Source organism: Hyperolius riggenbachi, chromosome 10 (genome assembly GCF_040937935.1).
Source record: "Hyperolius riggenbachi isolate aHypRig1 chromosome 10, aHypRig1.pri, whole genome shotgun sequence".
NCBI classification, from domain to species: Eukaryota; Metazoa; Chordata; class Amphibia; order Anura; family Hyperoliidae; genus Hyperolius; species Hyperolius riggenbachi.
The window spans coordinates 286830656-286849138 of record NC_090655.1 but is presented as its reverse complement, the minus strand read 5'-3'; the positions used below and the strand labels follow the sequence as shown (position 1 = coordinate 286849138).

At 46.5% G+C, this 18483-nt stretch overlaps 1 protein-coding gene across 1 annotated transcript in view; it reads left to right on the top strand.

Moving 5' to 3' along the window:
- LOC137535557 (zinc finger protein 585A-like) overlaps positions 1 to 18122 on the top strand; it is a 166912-nt gene extending 148790 nt beyond the window's left edge. The window contains exon 4 of the mRNA XM_068257388.1: positions 16800 to 18122. Within this exon, the coding sequence (XP_068113489.1) occupies positions 16800 to 17743 (944 nt within the window). The 3' untranslated portion in view covers positions 17744 to 18122. The remainder of the gene's footprint in view (positions 1 to 16799) is intronic.
- The last annotated feature ends 361 nt before the right edge of the window (positions 18123 to 18483 follow it).

Genomic DNA, 18483 nt, shown 5'->3' with positions numbered 1-18483 from the left:
AGCTGTTTTGATGCTGACATTTTGTTGTTTTTGCAGGAGACTAGGCTCACCTCTTTGGCTGATATCCATCTGGCCAAGAGGTACTGGAGATCTGGTCCGAGTTATTGGTCTCTTGCGGCTGAGCCTTACAGTGGTGTGGCGGTGCTTTTTAGAACTGGTTTAGTAACTTGCCGGCGAGTGTTTGAGATAGAAATGGGGAGATGTCTAGTCCTAGACGTTGTTGTGAAGGGGCAGGACCTCAGGCTAATTAACATCTATGGCCCCCAGTCCAAATGGGAGAGTAAATGCCTTTTTACAGCGATCAGGCCTTTTCTTTTTACAACCCGGCATGTAGTATTCGGTGGTGATTTTAACACCATTGTCAGGTCAATGGACAGGAGAGGTGCCAATACTCGGCTGGGTTGCGATAGTATTTTATTAAATAGGATAGTTAGTGAGGCTGGTTTGGTGGATGTTCACAATCGACATTCACCAAACCTCACTAGGTTCACTTTTTCTAGAGCTACTAGTCAGAGTAGAATAGACAGGTTTTTTGTTACAGAGAGTCTTGCTACCTCGTCCCCTAGGGTACAGGCGGTAGAATTCTCTGATCACTGTATTCTATCGGTGGACCTGAATGTTTCGGATGCTCCTCCCAGGGGTAGGGGTATTTGGAGACTTAATTCAACTGTATTGCTGGAAGAGAGTATAAGACAATCTGTTGAGAATTTTTTTCAGGGGCAGGTTACCATCCTGGACTGCTTTGGCAACAGGTCAGAGTGGTGGGAGGTAGTCAAAAAGCGGGTTGTTGGACTTTTCAAGGGCCTAGCCAAGAAAAAACACATTGGTAAATACAGTGGGTTGCAAAAGTATTCGGCCCCCTTGAAGTTTTCCACATTTTGTCATATTACTGCCACAAACATGAATCAATTTTATTGGAATTCCACATGAAAGACCAATACAAAGTGGTGTACACATGAGAAGTGAAACGAAAATCATACATGATTCCAAACATTTTTTACAAATAAATAACTGCAAAGTGGTGTATGCATAATTATTTGGCCCCCTTTAATCTGAGTGCAGTCAGTTGCCTATAGACATTGCCTGATGAGTGCTAATGACTAAATAGAGTGCACCTGTGTGTAATCTAACGTCAGTACAAATACAGCTGCTCTGTGAGGGCCTCAGAGGTTGTATAAGAGAATATTGGGAGCAACAACACCATGAAGTCCAAAGAACACACCAGACAGGTCAGGGATCAAGTTATTGAGAATTTTAAAGCAGGCTTAGGCTACAAAAAGATTTCCAAAGCCTTGAACATCCCACAGAGCACTGTTAAAGCGATCATTCATAAATGGAAGGAGTATGGCACAATTGTAAACCTACCAAGACAAGGCCATCCACCTAAACTCACAGGCCGAACAAGGAGAGCGCTGATCAGAAATGCAGTCAAGAGGCCCATGGTGACTCTGGACGAGCTGCAGAGATCTACAGCTCAGGTGGGGGAATCTGTCCATAGCACAACTATTAGTCGTGCACTGCACAAAGTTGGCCTTTATGGAAGAGTGGCAAGAAGAAAGCCATTGTTACCAGAAAAGCATAAGAAGTCCCGTTTGCAGTTTGCCACAAGCCATGTGGGGGACACAGCAACCATGTGGAAGAAGGTGCTCTGGTCAGAGGAGACCAAAATGGAACTTTTTGGCCAAAATGCAAAACGCTGTGTGTGGCAGAAAACTAACACTGCACATCACTCTGAACGCACCATCCCAACTGTCAAATATGGTGGTGGCAACATCATGCTCGGGGGGTGCATCTCTTCAGCAGGAACAGGGAAGCTGGTCAGAGTTGATGGGAAGATGGATGGAGCTAAATACAGGGCAAACTTGGAAGAAAACCTCTTCAATTCAATTCAATTCACTTTATTGTCATTGTGTAACACAACGAAATTACTTTTCATGACAACCCCGCGGTGCATATAGGGAACATAGTGATAGTAACAAGGAAGAAAAGAAATTATACAAGTATGCCAGGTATTACAGATGTTTAAACAATTTGTACACAGTGTTAATTATTTCAGAGAGGATTCAGAGTTCATCAAGTTTATGGCAGATGGGAAAAAGCTGTCTTTCAGTCTGTTTGTGTGTGTGCGGGTTGATCTAAAACGTTTACCTGATGGAAGGAGCTCAAACAAGGCATTTCCAGGGTGAGTGTTGTCCTTGATAATGTTTTTGGCCCTTCTCACGCTGCGAGTATTATACAAAAGTTCCAGTGATGGTAGTTCAGTGCCAATAATGGCTTCTGCTGTTTTAACAACTCGCTGCAGGGCATCTCTGGTAGCCTTCGTGCAGCTGTTGTACCAGGCCGTCATGCAATTGGTCAGAACGCTTTCTATAGTGCATCTGTAGAAATTAACCAGCAGCTTCTGTGGGAGGTTAGCGCTCCTTAGTTTTCTCAGAAAGTAGAGGCGTTGTTGTGCTTTGCCAGTTAGAGCTAAAACATTGTCAGCCCAGGACAGGTTCTCTGCGATGGTGACTCCCAAAAATTTGAAGCTGGAAACTCTCTCCACAGCCTCTGCATTGATCATTAGCGGTAGGTGAGTGGTCTTTTTGGTGGTCCTAAAGTCCAGAATAATTTCTTTGGTCTTCTTTGTATTTAATAACAGGTTGTTAATGTCGCACCATGCAGTCAGGTTCCTAACTTCTTCTCTGTATGCAGCTTCCTCATTGTCTGATATAAGCCCAATGACAGTCGTATCATCTGCAAACTTAACAATTACGTTTGAGGTATGGATAGGCTGGCAGTCATGGGTGAAAAGTGCATAGAGGAGAGGGCTTAATACACAGCCCTGTGGCACGCCAGTGCTCAGGGTAAGGGTGGAGGATGTCTGTTTTCCTAGTCTGACAGTTTGAGGGCGATTAGTGAGGAAGTCCAATAACCAAGTACATATGGAGGGAGCAAGACCTAGTGCATGGAGTTTGTTGGTCAGCTGGCTAGGTACAATGGTGTTAAATGCTGAGCTGTAGTCAACAAAGAGCATCCTAACATAGGAGTTGGGCTTTTCCAGGTGTGAGAGGGCAGCATGGAGAGCTACACAGATGGCATCCTCAGTCGATCTATTTGTTCGGTAAGCAAACTGATGTTGATCTAGATTTGCTGGGATGGAGGCCTTGATGTGTGTGGCTACCAGTCGTTCAAAGCACTTGGCGATGACAGGGGTTAGACCAACTGGTCGATAATCATTAAGACAGGTTATCCTAGGATTTTTTGGGACTTGCACAATGGTTGTAGATTTAAGGCATGATGGGACTACACCCAAGAACAGAGAGAGGTTGAATATTTGTGTAAAAACTTTCGCTAGTTGACCAGCACAGGCCTGGAGCACACGTCCTTGCACACCATCAGGACCTGCAGCTTTCCTGGTGTTGATATTTGTGAGTGCTTGCTGCACTTCATGTATGTGAAGGATTAATGGCTGTGAGTCTGTAGTGGGCCCAAAGTTGACTGGAGGCCGATTGTTGTCTTTTTCAAATCTAGCAAAGAAGTTGTTAAGTTCCTCTGCTAGGCTGGGGATGTTATTGTCCAGTGTATATTGAGTGCTATTCTTCTTTTTGTAATCTGTGAATAGTTGAATGCTTTGCCACATCCTCCTTGGGTTTGAGTCATTTTCAAAGTTTTCCTCAATCCTTTGTTTGTATTTAAGTTTTGCATTTCGTATGCCTTTTTTCAGACTTGCTCTGGCTGAAGAATATGCGTCTTTGTCCTGTATTTTAAAAGCCTTGTTTCTATTCTTTAGAAGTCCCTTGAGTTCTTTTGTAATCCATGGTTTATGATTTGGGTAAACCGTAATTCTTTTGTTGACAGTGATGGTGTCCACACAGAAATTAACATATGACAATACAGAGGAAGTACTCGTCTCCAGGTCTGTTTCATGAAAGAAAATATCCCAATCCGTATTTTCAAAGCAATCTTGGAGCTGAGAGATGGCAGTCTCAGGCCAGACTTTAACAGACTTGCTAATTGGTTTAGCAGTGTTGATAATGGATTTGTATGCGGGAATAAGAAACAAAGATAGATGGTCAGACTGTCCCAGTGGGGGGCGTGGGGTGATCTTATAGGCACTTTTTATATTTGTATAGACATGATCCAAGGTGTTTTCTCCTCTGGTTTTACAGTCCACATGCTGATAAAATCTGGGAAATACCTTCTTAAGATTTGCTTGGTTAAAATCTCCAGCAATGATGAAAATTGCATCAGGGTGTAAGTTCTGTTGCTTACTAATGACATCAAAGAGTTGTTCATTTGCTGACTTAGTATTGGCATGAGGTGGAATGTATACTGCCATAATTATAATAACTGTATGTTCCCTGGGTAGGTAAAACGGTCGACATCTCAGCATTAGATATTCCACATCAGGTGAACAAGACTTGTTGATTATGGTTACGTTAGTGCACCAAGCATTATTGATATAAACACATAGTCCTCCACCTTTTTTCTTGCCAGAATCATGCGTTCGATCAGCACGGTGAAGCGTGTGACCTGCAAGCTCAACTGCAGTGTCTGGTATGGAGGGGTCCAGCCATGTCTCCGAAAAAATCAAAAGGCAACAGTCTCTCATAGTTTTATACGTGGAGATATCCAGTCGGAGCTCATCCATTTTATTTGCGAGGGATCTCACATTTGCAAGCAGTGCGCTAGGAAGAGGGGTTTTATGTGGAGTAGCTCTCAGTCTAGTTAGCAGTCCTGATCGCTTACCTCTCTTTTGTTTCCTCTTGCTTCGCTTTCTGCCCCGTCTATTTCCGAGGATAGCAGTGGTTAATGAAAGTCCTGGTGATCTAAGAATCTCCTGCGGTATTGATTCCATGTTAAAGTAATCTCCTGTGCTGCTTGATCCGATCTGTAGAAGCTCCTGGCGATTGTAGTGGATGCTTGCCTTTGCTTGTGAGGCGGTGAAGGTCAGTAGGAAAAAAATTAATAGAAGAGAGCACCAAAGTGGGTAGCATGAAGCCGCTGCGTCTGTGCGCGCCGCCATCGTACTTGGTCTTGGAGACTGCAAAAGACTTGAGACTGGGGCGGAGGTTCACCTTCCAGCAGGACAATGACCCTAAACATAAAGCCAGGGCAACAATGGAATGGTTTAAAACAAAACATATCTATGTGTTAGAATGGCCCAGTCAAAGTCCAGATCTAAATCCAATCGAGAATCTGTGGCAAGATCTGAAAAACTGCTGTTCACAAACGCTGTCCATCTAATCTGACTGAGCTGGAGCTGTTTTGCAAAGAAGAATTGCTATGGATTTCAGTCTCTAGATTTGCAAAGCTGGTAGAGACATACCCTAAAAGACTGGCAGCTGTAATTGCAGCAAAAGGTGGTTCTACAAAGTATTGACTCAGGGGGCTGAATCATTACGCACACCCCACTTTGCAGTTATTGATTTGTAAAAAATGTTTGGAATCATGTATGATTTTCGTTCCACTTCTCACGTGTACACCACTTTGTATTGGTCTTTCACGTGGAATTCCAATAAAATTGATTCATGTTTGTGGCAGTAATATGACAAAATGTGGAATACTTCAAGGGGGCCGAATACTTTTGCAAACCACTGTATGTCTGTAGTCTATGTATGTATCATAGTCTGGGGGCAATTTAGGGGGGGAGACAGTTAAATTGTTGTTTTTGGTGTGTGGGAGGAAACCGGAGTGCATGGAGGAAACCCACACAGACATGGGGAGAACATACAAACTCCATGCAGATAGTGCCTTGGCTGGGATTGAGGACTCAGTGATGCAAGGCGAGACCGCTAACCACTACGCCACCATGCTGCCTTATATATCGGTACTGCTGAAAACCCACAGCATGGCCACTAAATTGGATTTTTTGATTAATGTGCAGGTTTAGCGCTGCTGTCTTCATCTAAGTAACTGTAATGCTGCCACTCCCCACCCACAAAGGAGAAATCATTTATGAACATCCCTCAGAGGTTTGATTTAAATATTTTTATAAATGAGTTTTCCTGTAATACTGGGGCTCCATCTGCTACCTACACTGGGGGGAGGGGGGGCTACACAACCGGAGGGGGGCACTTTGAACGCTCCACCTCTAGTGCTGGGTAACCTTTTCCCGGCCCTTACACAGCTGACTGGGGAGGTGAGGAGGATTCTGGGAGATCATGTGACATTATTGTTGGTCTTCCTATACAGAGTTTTCCTCCAGTAAAGTCTGGTGATCATGTGACCATCACTGTGCCCCCACCTCACTCTGGGAGACACAATAAGGAGAAGATTCTGGAAATCACCAGGAAGATGATGGAGCTGCTGATAGGAGAGGTGAGTGGTGCTGGGAATTATGGGATATTATGCAGTAACAGCAAGGGGTGTGTCTGGGTGGTGACTGTATTATTGTATGTGTCAGGTTCCTGAAAGGTGTCAGGATGTCGCTGTCTGTTCCTCCATGGAGGGGTGCCAGAATATAGGACACCAGGACCTCTACAAGGACACCATGATGGAGAATATACCTCCCTTCACATCAACCGGTAAGAGGAGACTTTCATGTTTTGTAAAGAAGAGTGCAGACCAAGATCCCCCCCCCCCATCATCTAATAAACACTTAGAGACAATGTATTCAGTCAGTGTGTGTGTTTCCTACAGATGTATCCAGTAACAGAGACCCACCAGAGAGATGTACAGGTCATCTTTATTCCCTGCAGTGTCTACAGGAAGATCACACCATCCCCCACCATTATCAGGTAGGTGGGGCTGAGGGTCCCCAGAGACTCCAAACCATGACACATTCTTTTCTCCTGAGTATGCTGTTATCTGTGTTTTACACTGTACATTATCTCTCACTTTGTGCACTTAGGATGGAGAACTTATACTAGGAAATGATGTGATTAAAGAGGAAGAAAAAAAGATGTGTGTGAGGAATGATCAGCAGTCTACACAGGAGGGTGACTTAATGAGGACAAATAACAAGGAAGGTGAAGAAGATGAGACATATATGCGGGGCTATAAGTGGTCTATGGAGGAGGGTGACATGATGAGGACAAGTAAAGAGGAAGAAGAAGAGACGTATGTGAGGAGTGATCAGCAGTCTATGGAGGAGGGTGACATGATGAGGACAAGTAAAGAGGAAGAAGAAGAGGCATATGTGAGGAGTGATCAGCAGTCTATGGAGGAGGGTGACATGATGAGGACATGTAAAGAGGAAGAAGAAGAGACGTATGTGAGGAGTGATCAGCAGTCTATGGAGGAGGGTGACATGATGAGGACAAGTAAAGAGGAAGAAGAAGAGACGTATGTGAGGAGTGATCAGCAGTCTATGGTGGAGGGTGACATGATGAGGACATGTAAAGAGGAAGAAGAAGAGACATATGTGAGGAGTGATCAGCAGTCTATGGAGGAGGGTGACATGATGAGGACAAGTAAAGAGGAAGAAGAAGAGACATATGTGAGGAGTGATCAGCAGTCTATGGAGGAGGGTGACATGATGAGGACATGTAAAGAGGAAGAAGAAGAGACGTATGTGAGGAGTGATCAGCAGTCTATGGAGGAGGGTGACATGATGAGGACAAGTAAAGAGGAAGAAGAAGAGACATATGTGAGGAGTGATCAGCAGTGTATGGAGGAGGGTGACATGATGAGGACATGTAAAGAGGAAGAAGAAGAGACGTATGTGAGGAGTGATCAGCAGTCTATGGAGGAGGGTGACATGATGAGGACAAGTAAAGAGGAAGAAGAAGAGACATATGTGAGGAGTGATCAGCAGTCTGTGGAGGAGGGTGACATGATGAGGACATGTAAAGAGGAAGAAGAGGAGACGTATGTGAGGAGTGATCAGCAGTGTATGGAGGAGGGTGACATGATGAGGACAATTAAAGAGGAAGAAGAGGAGACGTATGTGAGGAGTGATCAGCAGTCTGTGGAGGAGGGGGACATGATGAGGACAAGTAAAGAGGAAGAAGAAGAGACGTATGTGAGGAGTGATCAGCAGTCTATGGAGGAGGGTGACATGATGAGGACAAGTAAAGAGGAAGAAGAAGAGACGTATGTGAGGAGTGATCAGCAGTCTATGGAGGAGGGTGACATGATGAGGACAAGTAAAGAGGAGGAAGAAGAGACATATGTGAGGAGTGATCAGCAGTCTATGGAGGAGGGTGACATGATGAGGACAAGTAAAGAGGAAGAAGAGACGTATGTGAGGAGTGATCAACAGTCTATGGAGGATGGTGACATGATGAGGACAAGTAAAGAGGAAGAAGAGACGTATGTGAGGAGTGATCAGCAGTCTATGGAGGAGGGTGACATGATGAGGACAAGTAAAGAGGAAGAAGAGACGTATGTGAGGAGTGATCAGCAGTCTATGGAGGAGGGTGACATGATGAGGACAAGTAAAGAGGAGGAAGAAGAGACATATGTGAGGAGTGATCAGCAGTCTATGGAGGAGGGTGACATGATGAGGACAAGTAAAGAGGAAGAAGAGACGTATGTGAGGAGTGATCAGCAGTCTATGGAGGATGGTGACATGATGAGGACAAGTAAAGAGGAAGAAGAGACATATGTGAGGAGTGATCAGCAGTCTATAGAGGAGGGTGACATGATGAGGACAAGTAAAGAGGAAGAAGAAGAGACATATGTGAGGAGTGATCAGCAGTCTATGGAGGAGGGTGACATGATGAGGACATGTAAAGAGGAAGAAGAGGAGACGTATGTGAGGAGTGATCAGCAGTCTATGGAGAAGGGTGACATGATGAGGACAAGTAAAGAGGAAGAAGAGGAGACGTATGTGAGGAGTGATCAGCAGTCTATGGAGGAGGGTGACATGATGAGGACAAGTAAAGAGGAAGAAGAAGAGACGTATGTGAGGAGTGATCAGCATTCTGTGGAGGAGGGAGACATGATGAGGACATGTAAAGAGGAAGAAGAGGAGACGTATGTGAGGAGTGATCAGCAGTCTATGGAGAAGGGTGACATGATGAGGACAAGTAAAGAGGAAGAAGAGGAGACGTATGTGAGGAGTGATCAGCAGTCTATGGAGGAGGGTGACATGATGAGGACATGTAAAGAGGAAGAAGAAGAGACGTATGTGAGGAGTGATCAGCATTCTGTGGAGGAGGGAGACATGATGAGGACAAGTAAAGAGGAAGAAGAAGAGACGTATGTGAGGAGTGATCAGCAGTCTATGGAGGAGGGTGACATGATGAGGACAAGTAAAGAGGAAGAAGAGGAGACGTATGTGAGGAGTGATCAGCAGTCTATGGAGGAGGGTGACATGATGGGGACAAGTAAAGAAGAGGACAATGTTACAGAGGGCAGAACAGGTGAGTAATCAGCAGTGTATATAGAATAAATGTGGATCTGTATTGCTGTTATGTCACTGCTCACAGACTGGCCATATTGGGGGTTATGCTATGTGCTCATGTTAGATTTTGCCATCTATAACTATCATTCATGACAGTATTGGGTGACAGCTTACTAACAATAGCAGTACAGACACTCTGGGTAAGGGAAAGGTCTCTTTATTCTCTCACACTGGGCTGCCCTCCTTTCCTCTGACACTTTAGCAGGGGCCGCTTGCTGGTGTCAGCAGCACTGATTACCTAATAGTGTTACATTTCTGCTAATTTACTTCCAGCGCTGATGCCCTTATGTCATTGTTCAGCCACCTTAGTGTGATCTCTGGTTGCTTAGATCTATGGGGAATTGCCTGCGTCTCAGCTCTTCCTGTGTCTGACACAACTGAGGCGCACAGCCTTACACCCAGAGGCGGAGTATGGTGACATCATCTGTATGTGAGTATGCAGCGCTGGGTTTACACACCCACAAGTATGGCTATAAAGCAATGTAGCCTCGGAAGAAGCGGCCACCAGTGTGAAATGGCTGACAGGCTTGCTTTACTACCCTGCACCCACTGCCTGACTCTTCTCATCACCTCAGTATGTCAGGCTTGCTTTACTACCCTGCACCCACTGCCTGACTCCTCCCATCACCTCAGTATGTCAGGCTTGCTTTACTACCCTGCACCCACTGCCTGACTCCTCCCATCACCTCACTATGACAGGCTTGCTTTAGTGCCCTGCTCCCACTGCCTGACTCCTCCATCACCTTGGTATGTCAGGCTTCCTTTAGTGCCCTGCACCCACTGCCTGACTCCTCCCATCACCTTAGTAAGTCAGGCTTGCTTTAGTGCCCTACTGCCTGACTCCTCCCATCACCTCAGTATGACAGGCTTGCTTTAGTGCCCTTCACCCACTGCCTGACTCCTCCCATCACCTCAGTATGTCTGGCTTGCTTTAGTGCGGTGCACCCACTTCCTGACTCCTCCCATCACCTCAGTATGTCAGGCTTGCTTTACTACACTGCACCCACTGCCTGACTCCTCCCATCACCTCAGTATGTCAGGCTTGCTTTAGTGCCCAACACCCACTGCCTGACTCCTCCCATCACCTCTGTATGCCAGGCTTGCTTTACTACCCTGCACCCACTGCCTGACTCCTCCCATCACCTCAGTATGACAGGCTTGCTTTAGTGCCCTGCTCCCACTGCCTGACTCCTCCCATCACCTTGGTATGTCAGGCTTCCTTTAGTGCCCTACACCCACTGCCTGACTCCTCCCATCACCTCAGTATGACAGGCTTGCTTTAGTGCCCTTCACCCACTGCCTGACTCCTCCCATCACCTCAGTATGTCAGGCTTGCTTTAGTGCCCTGCACCCACTGCCTGACTCCTCCCATCACCTCAGTATGTCAGGCTTGCTTTACTACCCTGCACCCACTGCCTGACTCCTCCCATCACCTTGGTATGTCAGGCTTCCTTTAGTGCCCTGCACCCACTGCCTGACTCCTCCCATCACCTTAGTAAATCAGGCTTGCTTTAGTGCCCTGCACCCACTGCCTGGCTCCTCCCATCACCCTGGTATGTCAGGCTTGCTTTAGTGCCCTGCACCCACTGCCTGACTCCTCTCATCACCTCAGTATGTCAGGCTTGCTTTACTACCCTGCCCCCACTGCCTGACTCCTCCCATCACCTAGGTATAGCAGGCTTGCTCTAGTGCCCTGCACCCACTGCCTGACTCCTCCCATCACCTCAGTATGTCAGGCTTGCTTTACTACCCTGCACCCACTGCCTGACTCTTCCTATCACCTCAGTATGTCAGGCTTGCTTTAGTGCCCTGCACCCACTGCCTGACTCCTCCCATCACCTCAGTATGTCAGGCTTGCTTTAGTGCCCTGCACCCACTGCCTGACTTCTCCCATCACCTAGGTATGTCGGGCTTGCTTTACTACCCTGCCCCCACTGCCTGACTCCTCCCATCACCTCAGTATGTCTGGCTTGCTTTAGTGCCTTGCACCCACTGCCTGACTCCTCCCATCACCTCAGTATGTCAGGCTTGCTTTACTACCCTGCACCCACTGCCTGACTCCTCCCATCACCTCAGTATGTCAGGCTTGCTTTACTACCCTGTACCCACTGCCTGACTCCTCCCATCACCTCGGTATGTCAGGATTGCTTTAGTGCCCTGCACCCACTGCCTGTCTCCTCCCATCACCTCAGTATGTCAGGCTTGCTTTAGTGCCCTGCACCCACTGCCTGACTTCTCCCATCACCTAGGTATGTCGGGCTTGCTTTACTACCCTGCCCCCACTGCCTGACTCCTCCCATCACCTCAGTATGTCTGGCTTGCTTTAGTGCCTTGCACCCACTGCCTGACTCCTCCCATCACCTCAGTATGTCAGGCTTGCTTTACTACCCTGCACCCACTGCCTGACTCCTCCCATCACCTCAGTATGTCAGGCTTGCTTTACTACCCTGTACCCACTGCCTGACTCCTCCCATCACCTCGGTATGTCAGGATTGCTTTAGTGCCCTGCACCCACTGCCTGACTCCTCCCATCACCTCGGTATGTCAGGCTTGCTTTACTACCCTGCACCCACTGCCTGACTCCTCCCATCACCTCAGTATGTCAGGCTTGCTTTACTACCCTGTACCCACTGCCTGACTCTTCCCATCACCTCAGTATGTCAGGCTTGCTTTAGTGCCCTGCACTCACTGACTGACTCCTCCCATCACCTCAGTATGTCAGGCTTGCTCTAGTGCCCTGCACCCACTGCCTGACTCCTCCCATCACCTCAGTATGTCATGCTTGCTTTACTACCCTGCACCCACTGCCTGACTCCTCCCATCACCTCAGTATGTCAGGCTTGCTTTAGTGCCCTGCACCCACTGCCTGACTCCTCCCATCACCTCAGTATGTCAGGCTTGCTTTAATGCCCTGCACTCACTGCCTGACTCCTCCCATCACCTCAGTATGACAGGCTTGCTTTAGTGCCCTGCACCCACTGCCTGACTCATCCCCTCACCTCAGTATGTCAGGCTTGCTTTAGTGCCCTGCACCCACTGCCCGACTCCTCCCATCACCTCAGTATGTCAGGCTTGCTTTAGTGCCCTGCACCCACTGCCTGACTCCTCAGGGGGAGAGGGATGGTTTGGCCGGGCATCGGGGGCGGGCGATTGGCGCCCCCCACCCCGGTGCCCGAGCAAAGAACGGAAAATAAAGGTTGTTGGAATAAAAAATTCTAAGGGTTTAAATAGCACGGCACTGATTGCAATATTCATCTGTTATACTCACCAGAGATTGGAAGTATTGGAAGAGATGTAAAGAGGGGGAAAAAGGGGAAATGTAAAGGGTTAAATCTATGTTGATGGTTTTCACGTGGAGAAAGACGCAAAAATGTGAGATAGGAAGTGCCCGGTGATTTGCAGAATAGATGTACACTCGGGGGTGAGGGGGGTAGAGGAGGGAGGGAGTCTAGTCATGACTCGGGGGTGCACTTAGCTGCTCCCTCGACCTACAAACCAAAGGAAAAGAGACCCACGAGGGGGACATGGGGGGAGGCGGGTGGGTGTGGGGCGCTTCATTGCCACCTGGGGAGATTAGCATGTAAATAGTAAGTTTGTGAATGCAGGGGAATAGGAGGGTAAGTGAGGGATTACAATGAGGGCAGATCACTGCCCCGAGATCAGGAGGGAGGGGTGGGAATTGCTGGTAAGTTAGATAATAAGGGTGTGAGTATAGGGGGATAGCAACTGAGGAAATAAATAATTTGCCTTAAAGGCTTTGATGTGAATAAAACGGTATTATATCTGTGCCTGCTGTGTTATTGTAAGAGGAAACGCCTGGCCCATTTCCCTGGACCTGATGGAGGTAATTTAGAGGCCCAGGAAGAAGTAAAGGAGAGACTTCTAGAAAGGATTGTCTTTTTTTTTCTTCAAGGAGGGATAATCTGTGGGGGGAGGCAGTGGAGAGAGAGGAAAGATGGAGAGGAAGGATAGAGAGGACCTGTCCCGTGAGCGGGTGCGGAGCAGACTCCATTATGATGACTTAATCTCAACCTCCAGTGGGGCAGAAAGCCCTCAGTTGGAGAGGTATAGACCCTCTGCACAGGAGATGCATGCTCCAATATCCCAGTATAGGGGTAAGTGGCCGACATCCACTACAACATATAGGATGGGTCATTCTGCCTTTTCATGTTTCTTATTCTAATTCTTTTCTCTTATTTTATTTTTCTTGGACGATTCTCTCATGCCTGTAAAATTAGAAAGGATAAATAGATGGCATCAAAATGGAAAGTAAGTATAGATTAGAATGTCCCAGGTTAATTTATTTTCCCTTAAGGTGCGTACACACGCCGGACTGGAGGCAACGACGGGTCCTTCATTACCTCCCGCTGGGTGGGCGTGCCAACGACAGTCCGACGTGTGTACGCACTGTCGGCGGACTGATACGGCTGTTTCTGAGCGATCCACCGGGCGGATCACTCTGAAACAGCCGTATCAGTCCGCCGACAGTGCGTACACACGCCGGACTGCCGTTGGCACGCCCACCCAGCGGGAGGTAACGACGGACCCATCGTTGCCTCCAGTCCGGCGTGTGTACGCACCTTTAATGTCCATGGTGTTAATGTCCCAGAAAAAGATCTACACTATTACGGTGTTTATATAGAGATAAGATCCAGATAGCATTCCTCCAGGAGACTCATTTCAGAGGGACCAGCAGCCAAAGATTACCATCAGGAAATTCCCTTCTGCCTTTTATAGCAATACCCCAGACGCAAGGAGTAGGGGGGTAGTGATAGTACTGGCCAGTAATGTTAGGCTTGAAGAGGCGGAGGTAAGTGGAGACACACAAGGAGTAGGGGGGTAGCGATAGTACTGGCCAGTAATGTTAGGCTTGAAGAGGCGGAGGTAAGTGGAGACACACAAGGAGTAGGGGGGTAGCGATAGTACTGGCCAGTAATGTTAGGCTTGGAGAGGCGGAGGTAAGTGGAGACACACAAGGAGTAGGGGGGTAGTGATAGTACTGGCCAGTAATGTTAGGCTTGGAGAGGCGGAGGTAAGTGGAGACACACAAGGAGTAGGGGGGTAGCGATAGTACTGGCCAGTAATGTTAGGCTTGGAGAGGCGGAGGTAAGTGGAGACACACAAGGAGTAGGGGGGTAGTGATAGTACTGGCCAGTAATGTTAGGCTTGGAGAGGCGGAGGTAAGTGGAGACACACAAGGAGTAGGGGGGTAGCGATAGTACTGGCCAGTAATGTTAGGCTTGAAGAGGCGGAGGTAAGTGGAGATACACAAGGAGTAGGGGGGTAGCGATAGTGCTGGCCAGTAATGTTAGGCTTGAAGAGGCGGAGGTAAGTGGAAACACACAAGGAAGATATTTGTTGGTAAAGGGACTTATTAATTCTCGTAGGATGACGCTGAGGGTAGTCTATGCCTCTAACTCGGGTCAGGCGGGGTTTCTGGAGCAGATTTTGAATAGGTTGGTTGAGTTCTCTGAGGGATCAATAGTGATAGTGGGTGATGTAAATTTAGTATTGGATCCCTCTATGGATTCCTCTACAGGGAGATCCGCTCTCACAAAGGGAGCCATACAAAGGGTTAAACGTGCTCTCATAAAACGACAACTAATCGATATTTGGCGTATCCAACATCCCTCAATGAGAGATTATACGTTCTATTCCTTCCCTCGTAACTCCTCCTCCCGCATAGATTATTTTTTGATTTCTCATAATTTACTTTCGGAAGAAGATGAAACTAAGATAGAAACTGCCCTGATCTCGGATCATTCATCTATCAAGTTACATATAGGACGGAAAATAATAAGGAATGGACCATGGAGTTGGAGTCTGAACCACTCACTCCTGAGAACTGAAGAGATAGCAGGGAGGATAGCAAGTGAATTGAAGGTATACTCTAAGGAGAATGATAAGGAGGATACTCCTCCTTATTGGTCTGGGAAGCTCACAAAGCGGTGATAAGAGGGACTTTGATCAGAGAAGGTAGTAGGCTGAAGAAGGAGCGAGAAAGAGAGGTAATGACTTGTGTAACAGAAATTGAGAAATTGGAGCTCTTACATAAAAATACACTGAGTAAGGAGATGTTGGGAGAGCTTACGAGGAAAAGGGAAAAACTTAATAATATCCTTTTTACAAAGGCAAAATACGCTGCCACCAGATGTAAGAGGAGCTTTTATGAATTTGGCAATAAGGAGGGGGGGGGGGGCTGTTGGCCAGAACCCTGAAACAGCAACAGACATCTAACTATGTTCCTTTTCTCTGCGACACACATGGTCAGAAACATCATGGAAATGAGTCACTAACTAGGATGTTCGGTTCCTACTCTAGCAAACTATGCAAAATAGAAGAAGATGTCCCAGGAGGTGGGGGATGGGAAGCGGGGGAGGTGGAGGGAATGGAGGAAGCCTCAGGCATGAGGAGACTTGGCCCTTTAGAGGTTAGTAGAATGGAAGTATTAATTACAGCTGAGGAATTATTTGAGGCTGTGGGGCAAATGTCAAGGAGGAAAGCTCCTGGACCCGATGGCTTCTCTTTAGACTATAATAGAAAATACAGAGATATATTAGAACCCTTTTGGTGAAGGGCATTGACTTCCTTATGTATAGAGGGTGGATTTGTGGTAAATTTGGACATGAATCGCTAGCCTCCCATATCTCAGTGATTATAAAGGAAGGGAAGGATTCTGCTTCCTGCTCAAGCTACAGACCTATTTCTCTATTATCTATAGATCTAAAGGTCTTCACAAAAATAATGGCGATTACACTGTCCCCGGTGCTGAAAGAACTAGTGCATTCTGATCAAGATCAAGCTCTACAATTCCCTGCTTTCCATGTATGGCCAATGCTTTATATGTAGGGAGGTCAAAGAGATGTAGGTAACTCTGTACTTGTATGCAAATATAATGCAAATTGTATGCAGAAAATTTGCACGCAAAGTTATTCTCGTGTTATTTGCAGCCTGTAATGAGCACAACCTTCTGCAGTTCTCTGTCAGGCTGATAACTAGCGATGGTCAGTGACATGCCCATATCTCTGAGATGGTGCAAATTATATTATAATTATATGTAGAGTTATGCAGATACTGCATCTGGCCCATTTCCAATCCGCATCATCTTTGCATCATTTTGGAATTCTCAGCAGCTCACTGACCCTCCCTAATGAAAATTGCTCCTCCCCTCAGAATTCTCTAACAGGAAGTGATGATGTTTCTCTATTTGCAGCGCGGAGTCCCGGCATCAGGAACCTCTCAGAGACTAGTCTCTTTGTATCCACAGACTGTACAACGGATGATGATGTCACTGGACAAGAGTCTTCTGCAGATATCCTGGTGACCCCAAATATTCCCCCAGACTCCCCTCACCTGTCTAACCCTGAGGGGCCTCATACCCAGCACAGCGCTCCCCCTGCTGGAGGGTCTCATTCCTGTTCTACATGTGGGAAATGTTTTGTATGGAAATCATATCTTGTCAGACATGAGAGATCTCACTCTGGAGAGAAGCCCTATTCATGTGCTGAGTGTGGGAAGTGTTTTAAGCAGAAATCATATCTTGTCAGTCACGAGAAATCTCACACTGATGAGAAGCCTTTTTCATGTGCTGAGTGTGGGAAATGTTTTGGAAGGAAAGGAAACCTTGTCAGCCATGAGAGATCTCACACTGGTGAGAAGCCATTTTCATGTGCTGAGTGTGGGAAATGTTTTGGACATAAAGGAAACCTTGTCACACATGAGAGATCTCACACCGGTGAAAAGCCATTTTCATGTGCTGAGTGTGGGAAATGTTTTGGACAGAAATCATACTTTGTCATACATGAGAGATCTCACACTGGTGAGACGCTCTATTCATGTGCTGAGTGTGGGAAATGTTTTGGACAGAAATCAGACCTTGTCAGACATGAGAGATCTCACACTGGTGTGAAGCCCTATTCATGTGCTGAGTGTGGGAAATGTTTTGGACAGAAATCAGAGCTTGGTGTGCATCAGAGATCTCACACTGGTGAGACGCTCTATTCATGTGCTGAGTGTGGGAAACGTTTTGGACTGAAATCCTACCTTGTCAAACATGAGAGATCTCACACTGGTGTAAAGCCCTATTCATGTGCTGAGTGTGGGAAATGTTTTGGACGTAAAATACACCTTGTCACGCATGAGAGAACTCACACTGGTGAGAAGCCCTATTCATGTGCAGAGTGTGGGAAATGTTTTGCATATAAAGTAAGCCTTGTCAAACATGAGAGATCTCACACTGGTGAGAAGCCCTATTCATGTGCTGAGTGTGGGAAATGTTTTGGACAGAAAGTAAGCCTTGTCAGACATGAGAGATGTCACACTGGTGAGAAGCCCTATTCATGTGCTGAGTGTGGGAAATGTTTTGGAGAGAAACGAAGCCTTATGAGACATGAGATGTCACACTGGTGAGAAGCCCGATGTGTGTACTGAGTGTGGGAAATGTTTTGGCCATAAATGTTCTTTTGTAATGTTTGTGCTTCTTTTTACATGGCAGCATTTTACGCTGTTTCCTGAGGACTCTCATGCTGGTCAGTGCATTAGATTGTTGCTGCTCTTTGGCTGTCTATATAAAACTCCTCCGACTCCTCCAGCAGTTGCTTGCTATTCCAGGCGTTTGTAGGCGTTGGTCCCTAGCGTACGTCTGACATTTTCTAGGTTGTGGCGTTGGCTGGTTGTACGCTCTGCTACCATATATTGTGCGACGACGACAGTCAGTGACAACTACTACTGCTATTACTACGGTCCCCTCTCTGCCCGTCTCCTATAATTAATATATATACAGGGCCTTCTCAGAAAAATTAGCATATTGTGATAAAGTTCATTATTTTCTGTAATGTACTGATAAACATTAGACTTTCATATATTTTAGATTCATTACACACAACTGAAGTAGTTCAAGCCTTTTATTGTTTTAATGTTGATGATTTTGGCATACAGCTCATGAAAACCCAAAATTCCTATCTCAAAAAATTAGCATATCATGAAAAGGTTCTCCAAACGAGCTATTAACCTAATCATCTGAATCAACTAATTAACTCTAAACACCTGCAAAAGATTCCTGAGGCTTTTAAAAACTCCCAGCCTGGTTCATTACTCAAAACCGCAATCATGGGTAAGACTGCCGACCTGACTGCTGTCCAGAAGGCCAT